This window comes from Papio anubis, chromosome 16 (genome assembly GCF_008728515.1).
Source record: "Papio anubis isolate 15944 chromosome 16, Panubis1.0, whole genome shotgun sequence".
Taxonomy (NCBI): domain Eukaryota; kingdom Metazoa; phylum Chordata; class Mammalia; order Primates; family Cercopithecidae; genus Papio; species Papio anubis.
The window spans coordinates 73,405,700-73,418,350 of NC_044991.1; the positions used below are offsets into that span (position 1 = coordinate 73,405,700).

The 12,651-nt window shown below is 49.9% G+C and overlaps 1 protein-coding gene across 1 annotated transcript in view; it reads right to left on the reverse strand.

The window, feature by feature from the left end:
* Positions 1 to 12,651, reverse strand: part of CDH22 (cadherin 22) — a 134,944-nt gene that overhangs the window by 48,502 nt on the left and 73,791 nt on the right. Inside the window, 1 exon segment of the mRNA XM_021920987.2 lies at positions 4,469 to 4,588. Within this exon segment, the coding sequence (XP_021776679.2) occupies positions 4,469 to 4,588 (120 nt within the window).

Consider the following 12,651-nt stretch of genomic DNA (forward strand, 5'->3'; position numbering starts at 1 on the left):
TGGCACCAGGGCAGCTCTTGCCGTGGGGCTGTGGGCAAGGGGAGGCAAAACCTGGTTCTTCCTGGGACGTGCCAGAAAGGACCCTTTGAGACTGAAGAGTTGAGGGACTCTGGAGCAGGGACCCCATTTGAACTCCTTCACCTGCCTTGCCTGCTCCTCACTTTCTGACCTCTTGGGAACTGTTCCTGCTCCCCCAGGCCCTGTGGCCTCCCAGTTGTCACCATCTTCTGGGCCCTCTGAAGTGGGGGATACTGTTTCTTAGAAATTGGCTGTCCTTCTCACTCTCATGTCCTCCCCACTCTCTGATCCTTCATCTGCCCAGCCTTGCCACCTCCCAAGACTCAGTCTTGGTCCTTCTCTTATTTCTATGTTCTTTCTTCCCCCCATCTCCCCAAGGTTTATCAACCCTAAGGTCCCCACCTCCTCAGGCTGAATGCATGAAGCCTTCCTCATCACTATCACTATCCTTTTGTGCCAGGGCTCAGGCTAAGCACTTTATACACTTCCTGTTCCTTTGGCCTGCATTGTTGGTCCCCAGGAATCTGCATGGCTCATACCTTCACTGCACTTGGTCTGCCTTTGGTCAAACTTACAGAAGGCTGTTGCGGTTCTTTCTCTCTTTCTCCTTCCTTCCTTCCTTCCTTCCTTCCTTCCTTCCTTCCTTCCTTCCTTCCCTTCCTTCCTTGTACTTCCTTCCTTCCTTTCTTTCTTTCTTTCTTTCTTTCTTTCTTTCTTTCTTTCTTTAACAACAACATGCTTTCTTTCTCTTTCCTTTCTTTTTGAGATGGAGTCTTGCTCTATCACTCAGGCTAGAGTGCAATGGCACGATCTCAGCTCACTGCAACTCAGCTCACTGCCTCCTGGGTTCGGGCAATTCTTCTGCCTCAACCTCCCCAGTAGCTGGGATTACAGGCACATGCCACCAAGCCCGGCTAATTTTTGTATTTTAGTAGAGATGGGGTTTCACCATGTTGACCAGGCTGGTGTCGAACTCCTGACCTCAAGTGATCCACCTGCTTTGGCCTCCCAAAGTGTTGGGATTACAGGCATGAGCCACGGTGCCCGGCTGTGATGTCTTAATCTAAGTTCTTCCTCTACATTAGGTTTTGCCCTCACACTCGTCACTGCTTTACATTATGTTACATGTGTACATGCTCATTTTCTATATTCTCTACTTCAATAAAAGTGCCATGAATGCAGAGCCTTAGATTTGCCTACTACTACATTCCTAGTGCCTAGAACAGAACCAGGCACATAATAGGCACTCAATAAATAATTGTTGAATGAATGAGTGAACTGTCCCATTGAATTCTCACAACCATCACATGAGATGGGTATGACTCTCCCCCGTGCACATGGGGAAACTGAAGCTTTAAGAGCCCCAACCATTCTTGGAGCTCCACACCTGTATTTCACATGGCCTGCTCGAAGTTCTAGGTGTTTCTTTCCCTGTTTTCTCTTATCTTAAAGCCAATATGGTTAAAGCTGAATTATTTAGCTCTGCCTCAGATTCCAGGGCATATTCACTCATTCCTCTGCTCTAGTAGCTTTCTTAATTTACACTCCTCCTGTTTCTGTTGGTGGTACCCCTTGTCTAGATGAATAAATCCTACTACGTGGAAAGAAACTCTGCCTCCTCCCTCAACCTAGTCCTGCAGATTCGTGTTGGCCCCCAAGGTTTGTCCTTTGCAGGATCTTACTGCCACCCCCATTCTCTCTTCTTGGCATCTCAGTCAATCCTCCTACGAATTCTTCATCATCCCTGGCCTCCTAGCTAGACAGGTAGGTTAAGGAGTCTTGAGCGAGTGTCAAGAAAGGGCACAGGCTTTTGGTTTTTGCCCTTTGGGACTCTATGCTGGGCATCCTGGGCTCTAGGGCCTCCCTGCCTCCAATTCCTGCCTCTGAGCCAAGCTCTGTAGCAGAAGCCCGAGGGATCTTGTTAAAATGAAAACCAGAGCATGTCATTTCCTTGCTTAGAAGTCATCAATGAACCTGCACTGTCGGTGACTAGGAGGGGAAACTGGCACTCTCACACGTGACTCACGGGAGTGTCATCTGGTACATTTCAGCATTATCTATCGAGATTCCGAATGCATATGCCCTTTGACCCAGCTTCTCCACTTCCTGAAAATTATCCTGCAGATATACTCACACAAGCACAAAATGATGTATGTGTGAGGTTATTCACTGTAGCATTGTTCGTTGTAGCAAAAGATTGGAAACAGCATAAGTGTCCACCGGTAGGGGACTGGTGAAATAAATTTTAGTGTATCCATAACACCCATTAAATAAGAGAATGAGGAAGCTCTTTATGTACTGATATGGAATAATCTTCAAGATGTACTGTCAAGTGAAAAAGGCAAGCCGTGTGTATAGTATGTTTATAGCTACCATTCATGTAAAAAAATAAAACAAATACATGTACCTTATTTTCTTGTACATGTACAGAATAGCTCTGGAAGATGCATGAGAAAATTACATTGGCTGCCTTGGGGATACAGACTGGGTGTCTGGGGGACTGGATGGGGTGAAGAATTGCTACTAAATGCCTGTTTGGACTTTTTGAATTTTGAACCTTGAGATGTATTATCTATTAAACATGACTTAATATTTTCGAGTGAATGAGTCTAAGATCTCATAGGATATATACACCAAGTGGCTACCTTTGGGGCTGCAATTACTGGGGATAGAGTGGGAAACACTTTCTTTTTCTTTCTTTTTAGCATTTCTTTAATGTTTGAATGTTTTCTAAAATGTATTACTTTTGTGGGGAGAAAAAAAATAAGGAAGATACTTTGTGTGAGAGAATACAATTATAACTGTGCTTATGGATTGGAATCCTCTCCCTTCTCCCCCAGACAAAAGAAACACACAAAGAAAAACCCAAAACCCAAATCCATCAACTCCCCCCAACCCTACTTCCCAGCTTTGTCCTTAGAATGAAATGCAAGCTCCTTAGTCTGGCTCGTACCAGCACAGCCAGGCCCCTGCCACCCTCTCGATGTCACCTCTCAACAAACCTGATTGCCCAAGCATGAGCTGCTTACAATTCCCCTCATGCCTCCAAGCTGTTCTGCTTCTCCCAACTTTGGCCTGCACCATACCCTCTACCTGGAATGCCCTTCTCTGAAATCTTGCTCTGGCAACACTTTCTTCCTCTTCCTCCTCCTCCTCCTCTACCCGGAATGCCCTTCTCTGAAATCTTGCTCTGGCAACACCTTCCTCCTCCTCCTCCTCCTCCTCCTCCTCCTCCTCCTCGACAGGATCTTGCTCTGTTGCTCAGGCTGGAGTGTGATGGTGCCATCATAGCTCATTGCAGCATCGACCTCCTGGGCTCAGGCAATCATTCCACCTCAGCCTCCTGAGTAGCTGGGACTACAGGCACCTGTCACTATGCCTAGCTAATTTTTTCTTTTTGTAGAGATGGGGTCTTCTCTGTGTTACCCAGGCTGGTCTCAAACTCCTGAACTCAAGCGATCCTTCCGCCTTGGCCTCCCAAAGTCTTGGGATCACAGGGGTGAGCCACTGCACCCCGCAGACACTTTCTTATCCTTTTTAGATTGCTGCTACTGCATCCAAGAAGTCTTGCATCCAAATCCCCACATATCTGCCTGTCCTCCTGCCCCACAGGGCTGTGAGCCTCACAATGGCATTTGATAAACATTCTGTGCTGTCTGACATCTCATTCCCTGCCTTCACCCAAGCCAGGCCCCTCCTATCCCAGAAGCAGTCAGAGCACCCCGCCGGAATCAGCAGCCACTCCCAGCTGTGTGACCTCAAGTGAGTCACTTCACCTCTCTGGTCTTCAGTCTTCTCATCCTGTCCTCCTCGCACTCCCCCAAGGCTTCTCAGAGATTAGTCAGGTTCTAATGTCACAGTGAGTGAAGTGGGGGACAGCGGGTGGCCATGCTGCACCATCGTTTGATGGTGTTGGGGGGATAAGCAAGAAAGAAGCCACTCTTCCTTAAAGGTCTCTGTGTCTTAAACACCCTTCCTTAAAGATGCCTGTGTTTTTCCATCAGGTCCTTAACAACTGCCACAGGGGCAGAGCTCTCAAAACTGCTGAAACCAGCCATCCTCCCTCCCCCAAACTGCACTTGTGACCCCGGAAGAGCTCACACGCCTGCTTCAACTTAGCTCCAAGGACAAGCCGCTTAGTTCGGACCTTTGAGGTCCTTTTAGGGCACCCACAGCGGCTGCCTCCTGCCTTTCTGTTGCTCTTTCAGTTTTGGAAGAACCCCCCCATCCCATTCCTTTTCTGTTCCTCGGTCCTTCCCTCTTCCTGCCTGGCTGCCCCTCCCTCTCTGCGACCCTGGACTCCTGCTGTGCACAAGGTGCCCCCTGTGCTCTCCTCAGAGCTGCTGGGACAGAAGGCTCAGAGCAGACGTCTGGGATGGTCCTCGTCCCGCCCCGCCCCGCCCCTGACCCCGCCCCACGGCTCCGCCTCTGGCCCCGCCCCGCCCCTCACCGGTCTTGGGGTCCACGGTGAAGTGGTGCTCGCCGTCCAGCACGCTGTACACCAGCCGAGCGCTGCTGCCGTACGTGGGGTCATCCGCATCCGAGGCCATCACCTGCATCACCGACGTGCCTGGGCCCGGGGGACCAAGCGAGACAGGGGTCATCTGGGGCTGCCGAGCTCGTTCCCCCACTTCGCCTCACCCCAGGGAAGCTGGGAGGGGAGACCTGCGGGAGGCCATCGAAGACAGCCCCTCACGGTCCCCATCCCCACTCTGAGCCCCAACCCTCTTCCTGTTTTGAGCCCTTTTTAGTGGCGCAAATGTGACCATGGAGTCAGATCTGGATTCAAGTCCCCTTGGGGTGGTTCCCAGCTGTAGGACTCTGGCAACGAAAGACAGCCTCTCTGAGTCTGTTACCTCTTCAGCAAAGCCAGTTGAATCCTAGTGCTTGGTTCATTAGGTTGAGGGGAAGAATTCTAAACTCCCAGCACAGAGCAGTTCAGAGAAGTTTCTCAATATGGCAGCAATCATTATTGCCAGTTACAGTCATCACAGTCAGTTGGAGCCAGGATTGGAAACCAGGACCTGACTCCCAATGCAGGGGCCGTTCTACCCACTCCAGCTCCTACTGATTCTTCAAGGGACTTCTGCCTCCTCTCCCCGCATCATGGCTGTAGGGGACAGCCCAGAGGGACAGACCAGTTCATCGGGGGTCAGAGGCCAGTGTCTCTTGGCCCCTGGCAGGAGAGGGCAGTACCCAGCCTTCCCTTTGGAAAGTGGTTGGCTGCGGGCCCTGGTGCCCTCCTCGCCCCTCCCCCTGGGTGCCCAGACGGCCCACCCACAGACACACACACTTCTCCTCATGCTCTGCACGTAGACAGCTGGGTAGAGTATAAATTGGATAAAAGTCCATCAAACAGCAGCAATTAAGTTATTGATTTTCGACGCTGCCTCATTAAACTGGGAGCTTCTTTCGGTCCGTCCCAGAGATGGCTCTAATTTGACATCATGTTCAATTTGACGAAAGCAGGGCTTGGGACGTGAGGCTAGACCAAGTGGGGGTGGGGGTAAGGGTGGGGGAGGGTCAGGTGGAGGGGCCAACAAAGCCATTGAGTCCATCCAAACCTTTCCAGAAAGAAGAGGGTGAGGTGGAAGACTCAAGAGTGAGTCTTGGGGGTTCAGGATATGACCCGAAGGGGAGGAGATGGAGACCCCACCTCAGGGAGATGCCCTCTGCTGGGTGCCTGCCGGTGGGGCCAGGCAGGCCCCTCCTGGGGCTGGGTTGGGCTCCCTGGGCCAGGAGGCCTGCATGCTGGGAGGTGAGGCCAGTTCACTGCCTGGTTAATGAGTGAGAATCTGGAAGTGCTACTGCAGCAATTCTGCTAAGCCCAGCCTGGCGCCCGCCTCTCCCGCCTCCAGCCCGGGGCCCTCTATCATTCCAGACAGACACATGTATTTATTTTTCACTCTTTTGCATTTCTCATTTCCCTCTCCAGGTTCCCCCTCCCAGCCACAGTCTCCTAAAACGTCCCTGCAATGCGCCTGTCTCTTTGGCCACTTCAGCTCCGTGTCAACCATGTCAGAGTTACCCAGAGAAGCTGAGGAAGAGGGGCGGGCAAGTCCCTTCCCTCTGGATGCTGGTGCCCAGGGGTCTCCTACTCAGAGAGGACACAGCCCCAGGTGCCTCTTGCTGGTACAGAGAAAAGGGAAAGGAATTATGTCCTATTGAGCACTCATGACACACTGGCTTCACCAGCCACTTAAATCCATCATCTCTAATCCTCATAGTGTCTCAGAGATGCAGAGTGGGTCCCCCCACCTAATATTATAAAGGAGGAATCAAGTCAGACAGGGGAAAAGATTTCACTGAAGGCACAGAGTAAGGAAGTGGTGGCATTTGAACCCGGGACTCTGGGATGCCAAGTCCCTTCTAGGAAGCAGTGTCAGCACAAGTATAGTGACTTTGGGGACAGTGGTCTGGTGCACTGAGTCACAACCAGCGATGGCACTGCCACTTATTAGAAGTTTGACCTTGGATCTATCATGAACCCATTTGTGCTTCAATCTCCTCATTTTGCGAAATGAGGGTGGTAGTATTACAAATCTCCTGAGATCATTTTGAGAATTCAGTTTCCACGTCCAGCACCGAGGACAGTGCCTGGACCATGCCAAGAGCCCAATAAGTGCAGGTTACTGTTGTCGTCTCAAGAGGCACAGCACGCCAGTACACAATGGCACAATTATGACTCCCTCACAGAGGTGCTGAAATGGGAGAAGATACGTAAAGCATCAGGCTCATGGTGGGTGCACAATAACTAGTGGCTGTTGTAATTGTTATGAGAGCGGGTCTCCCTGTCACTCCCCCCGCATGTCCCTCCCACTCCCTGGGCAAAGCACAATGCAGGGCTGAGTGACTCCCCAGAGACATGGCTGAGCTCTCTCTCTCCCTGGCTGCATCTCAGAGACTCCCGAGGGGATGATGGAATCATTTCCCCAATCCAGGATTCTTTATTGCAGCCATTACAGTTAATGCCGACACGTGGGAATGGTAAAGGGTCAGTGATTCACCACTGGTTTCCCAGGCCCCAGGGGAATGGCTTCCTTGGGCAACACACGCCCTCCCACCTTCTTTAGAAGTCAGCAGCTCCCCAGAATTGGCCAACAAAAGGGTGCCAGGCTTGTAGCTACTGTGGGACCACTTCGAGGGGGGGTTCTACAGGTTCAGCAGTTTATATTTCACAGTGCCCCATCATGTCCATTCTCTCCTGCAGACTTCACACCAGCTCTGTGACATAGATGCAGTGGTTTGTTGGTGAGTCAGCTCTGAGGGGTGAAGGGGTGGGGAGGAGTGCCCTGCTTTGTAATGTTTGCTGATTTCCATGGTGTAAATATTCTCACCATGGCCCAGTTTCAAGCTACCAACATGATATCAACTGGCCCACAAAACTCCTGAAAATCAAAGTGTGGCTCTCATGAGCTGGTATGAGCTGACTCCAGCACACCCCTGCCCCGTTCCTATTTCACAGCTGAGGAGACTGCTATGCACAGTGAAGGGTGCAAACATGAATTAATAATGAAATCCATTATGAATTATGTATCATTATTCAATAACTGATAAAGATAGTTTCCATTTATTAAATAACAACTTTGTACTAGATACTATGATATAAGCCCTTTTTGTATGTGATAGAATTTACAAAACAAGGCCTTCAGATAAGCTTTTAATATTTTCACTTTAAAGAGGAGGAAATGGAGGCTGAGTGAAGTTAAGTAATGAACCTCTTAGTGTTTCCATTTCCTCATTAGTGAGACGGGTAAGAATACTACTAAACTCCCGTGGATCACTGTGAGAACTCAGATTTCTATGCTCAGCACCAAGGACAGTACCTTGACAAGTTCACCTGGTGCAGAAGAGAGGCAGGTTTCAAACCCACGTGGATCTGATGTCAAAGCCCACATATATCCTGCCTTAGAGGTAGGAGGAGGGGCTGCTTGGAGTAGAAGTAGATAGGTGGGAGAGAGAGAGAGGGAAGACTCAGACACAGGAGCAGGGGAGGGAAGAGGAGGGGAAGGACAGGAACTGGGTTTAGATTCTCCCTCCCTTGGCCGGGCGCGGTGGCTCAAGCCTGTAATCCCAGCACTTTGGGAGGCCGAGACAGGCGGATCACGAGGTCAGGAGATCAAGACCATCCGGGCTAACACGGTGAAACCCCGTCTCTACTAAAAATACAAAAAATTAGCCGGGCGTGGTGGCGGGCGCCTGTAGTCCCAGCTACTCGGGAGGCTGAGGCAGGAGAATGGCGTAAACCCGGGAGGCGGAGCTTGCAGTGAGCTGAGATCCGGCCACTGTACTCCAGCCTCCAGCCTGGGTGATAGAGCGAGACTCCGTCTCAAAAAAAAAAAAAAAAAAAAAAAAAGATTCTCCCTCCCCTACAGCTGGTTCAAGCCCTGACTTCCAGAAGTAGAGCTGGGACTGGTTGATGGGAGCGGGCTGCTGTCCGTGGTGCTGCCGCCCAGTCCTTCTGCTAAGTGGTGGTTAGGGGCCTAGGTCCAGGCTGGAATGGGAAGGGTTGCCCAACTGATTCTTGGCTAAACAGGATCTCAGGGCCCATGGATCCATGTGGAATGTTAGATATGGAAAGGCTGGTCCTTGAAGAGCACAGAAACTGAGCTTCTCAACTTGGCAGCACATTAGAATCTCTTGAGAACTTTAAATAACATTGATGCAGAGCTCCATCCCTGACCAAGTAAATAGGACTCTTGGGGAGGAGCGCAGGCAAAGGTATTTTCACAATCTCCAGAGTGCATCTAAAGTGCCTCTCGGTCTAAAAACTGATGCCCTAAACCCAACCCCTCACTGAACTGATGAGGAAACTGAGTCACAGAGGGGCTCAATGACTTCCCCAGGGACACATCATTAGTAAGCAGTAGGGAAAGATTCAAACTCAGGTCTGCCTAGCCAGCATGCTGCCCTCCTGGACTAATTGAGCCTGTTCTGAGACTGACATCTGGAAGGAAGCAGGTAGGATGATGTTGCCACCAAGTCATCAGAGCTCTTTCCAGCTGAAGTCAGCATGAGAAGTCGGACACTCTTGAGAGGAGATGCCCCTCACATCTCCATGGAGACTGGGTGGGCTTTGGCATCACAGAGTCCTGGTTTCAAGTCCCACCACTTCCTCACTCTACACTGTCAGTCACATCTTTTACCTTTTCTGATCCATTTCCTCACCTGTAACATTAAGGGGTGCCCATTCTGAGTCTCTGAGCTGCTATGAGGACTAGAGATGATGGATTTAAGGACCCAGTGTGTCATGGGTGCCTAACAGAAGTTCATTCCTTTCCCTTCTCTCCATATTATCAGAAGGCACCTGGGGCTGTGCCTCCCTGAGTAGGAGACCCTTGGACACCAGCATCAGGAGGGAGGGGGCTTGCCTACTCCTCATCTCTGGGTTGTTCTGGCTTGGTTTGTTGTGGAACAAGAATTGGAATGTGTGTCCTGGATCCCAGGCCAGAATTCTTTCTTTTCTTATCCCTTGATCCTTGCTATCTGTGACGTGAAGTTGAGGCTCCAGACTCAAGTTCCAGAGCCCCCAGGAGGAGCCCCCCAGCTGGTTCTGGGAGTGGATGGTGCTGCATGGAGTGGAGCTCAGGGATTACAGACATAAATTCTCATTCCAGCCCTGTCCTTGGCTTTGTGTGGCTGTGGGAAAATCTTCCCAATCTATTGGGCCTCAGTTCCCCTTCTGTAAAAATGGAGATAACACTTTATCATTCCTGCCTCCCTGGGTGTGGGAGACCCCTTAATGAGAGAAAGAGATGAAGCACTTTGGAAAAGAACAGAGTTCTCAGCCGAGGTGACCACGTGTCATTATTATGAAGACGTTTGTAATTATTACCATCCTGCCTCTTCCCTACCTCCTTTCGCCACCCCACTGGGCCTGGGGAAACCCTAGGCTCACATTTAGCTTCTCAAACATTTATAAAAAATGAGTCCCACCCCTGCTGCTGCCAGCACTGTGCAGAATGCTTTCTATTAAAAATTAAACACCACTTGTCGAGTCTCTGGGAACGCTCAGATTACACAGGAAACAAGCCCCCTCTCAACATCCACCCCTGCTGCCCTCCTCCCAACTCCCTCTTCTATCATCACTTAGAATACCGGCTGGCTGGGCTGGCCTTGACCCTGCTTCCAGCCTCCCAGCCAGGGCAGCCTAATGCAGATGAATGACACACAGGAGATGCAGGAAAGTGGCTGCATGGGAGGAGGCAGGTCCAGAGACAAGTGACAGAGAAGGCGGCACAGAGAGAGGGGTCAAGAAAGTGGGTAAGAGACAGAGAAAGGAGGGTCAGAGGGACAGAAGTCTGTGGGGCAGAGACAGAGAGAAAGCGGTAGAAACACAGAGGTTAAGTAGGAAACCAGAGGAATCCAGAAACAAAGACAGAGCAAATAGAACAGAGACAGCGGTACATACAGAGCAGGAAGAGGGGGCAGAGCAGGAGGGAGAACTAGGAGAGGAAGGTGAGGTTTGGCCTGGTGGGGTGAGGGACCTCCTGCATTGCGAGCACCTTCCTCTAAAGTCTCCAGGGAACGCGAAACACCCTCCTCTTCTCACCCTTTCTTTCCTTATGGATCCTAGCCATGGACTTGCCCATCCAGGCAACCCCTGAGTGTGTGTGTGTGTATCTGCTATGTCCCCCTGAGAGAGAGCACTCTCATATCCCAAACTGAGACCCACAGGCTCTTCTGTCCTCTCAACATTTACCAGGCCCTCTGTTAGGCAGTCCCGTGACTTTGTTTGTTTTGGTCTGCAACATTTTAAGTATCTGTGATAGCATCCTTCTACCCATGGCAGAAAGCAAACATTTTTGCTTATGATTCAGTTCCATTCATTCTCTCAACATCTACAGAGCACCTGCTATGTGCTAGACCCTCGAGGGCAGGATGGTAGCTCTATCACCTTTGCACCCTAATGCTGTGTGGCCACAGGGCCTGGCATACAGAGAGTGCTCATATTTGTTGAATGATTTGTTGATGGAAAAGACGAAAAGAGACAGGGATATATTCCTCCCTGTCCAGATTACCTGGGCCAGGGGACCGACTCCTGAGGGCCAGGGCCTCTGCTCCTGTCTGCTGCTTCTCCCCACCAGAAGCCTCCTGTCCTGTTCCCCACAGCCCGGGTGGTGAGAGCCAGTGCCGTTGCTAGGCAAGGAGATATTGCACGTATAGATCTTCCTGGACTTTAATTAAAAACATCTTTAGAAGTTGTCTCTGCAGAGACCAGCGATTGATTCCTGGCTTGGGCCTGCGGGCTGCTGAGCTACACTCTCTCCAGCTATAGACGGGACAATTGGAGGCTCCCAGCCTGCCGCTGCCCTCTCCAAATGATATTCTTGGGGAACACACTCCTTCCTGCCTTCCTCCTTTCCTCTCTGTTTCCCCAAGCACCGAATTTAAGAATCAGATAGTGTGCTCTCCCAGTTTTACTTTCCTTCCCCTCTTGAGCCTCAGTTTCCATAGCTGTAAAATAGGGATGTCAGTACTTAACCCAAGAGAGTCCCTAGGAGGCTGAAATGAGATTAGGGATGTGAAAGTGAATTTTCAAGCTGCAAAGTTCTGTGCAAGAAATGGTTGCGACTCTTTCCTCAAAGAAAGCTATGGATGCTGAGCCAAGGAACTCAAGTTCTGGTTTCCGCTTCTGGGTCTAGTTCTGGCTTCAGCTCTTACTGTGGAACCTCAGAAAAATCACTGCATTTATTTCTGTATCAGTAACATGAAGACACTAATACCGATCCTGCTTATTCCCCAGGATTGTGAGAATAAAGAGAAATAGCTCTGTGAACGCAAGGCTTGCTGATCGCTATTATTTAGTAAATATCCAAATAAATGCAGGCTGTACAACCAAACAGTCTTTTCCCATCTGTTAAAGATGCTGCTCACAGAGGAATTGAAATAGGTGGAAAAGTGCCCATTTCCACATTCTGTTGAGCCCTAATCCCATGGTCTGGCAATGTCAATTCTATGGCATGTGCGCTATGACATTCTCCTTCCTTTGCCCATGGCAGACATCACCAATCCATCATGGCATTCTTTCCTACCAAGGCTGAATGAGATCTTAGAGTCCTTCTCAATACAGCCCGACAGTCACTACCAATTGATCTGAGTTAGCACAAGAGATGAAACTGATCTACCACTTTGAGGTCAGGGGTGGTGTCTTGCTCATCTGTGATCTCCACATACCTAGCAAAGTTCTATGTACCTAGTAAGCCTAATATGTGTTTACTGAATTAAAAACAACTACTTCTCTATCCTCTGTGGGGCTATGTATAAAGTAGGTGCTAATAAATGTTTGCTAAGTTGGGTGACTCATCTTTGCAAGCCCTACAGAGCCAAGTACATTGGAGGCCTTGTGTATAATGGGTGCTAATAAACATTTGTGGATTTAATTGAATTACTTATCTTTACATCCCCTGCAGTGCCCAGAATAAAGTAGTGGTTAGTAAATGCACATTGAATTGAATTTATCATTTCTATCTCTGGTATCTTCAATAGTGCCAGGCATAGTATCTTGCACAAGGTTGGCATGAATAAGTAGGAGGAGTTGAGCTGGGTGTAGGAGACCTGTGAAATCCTCTTGCCATCCCATGGTCAGGTTGTGACAGCCTAGGGAAGGGGTGTGGCTCCCTGACACTGAAA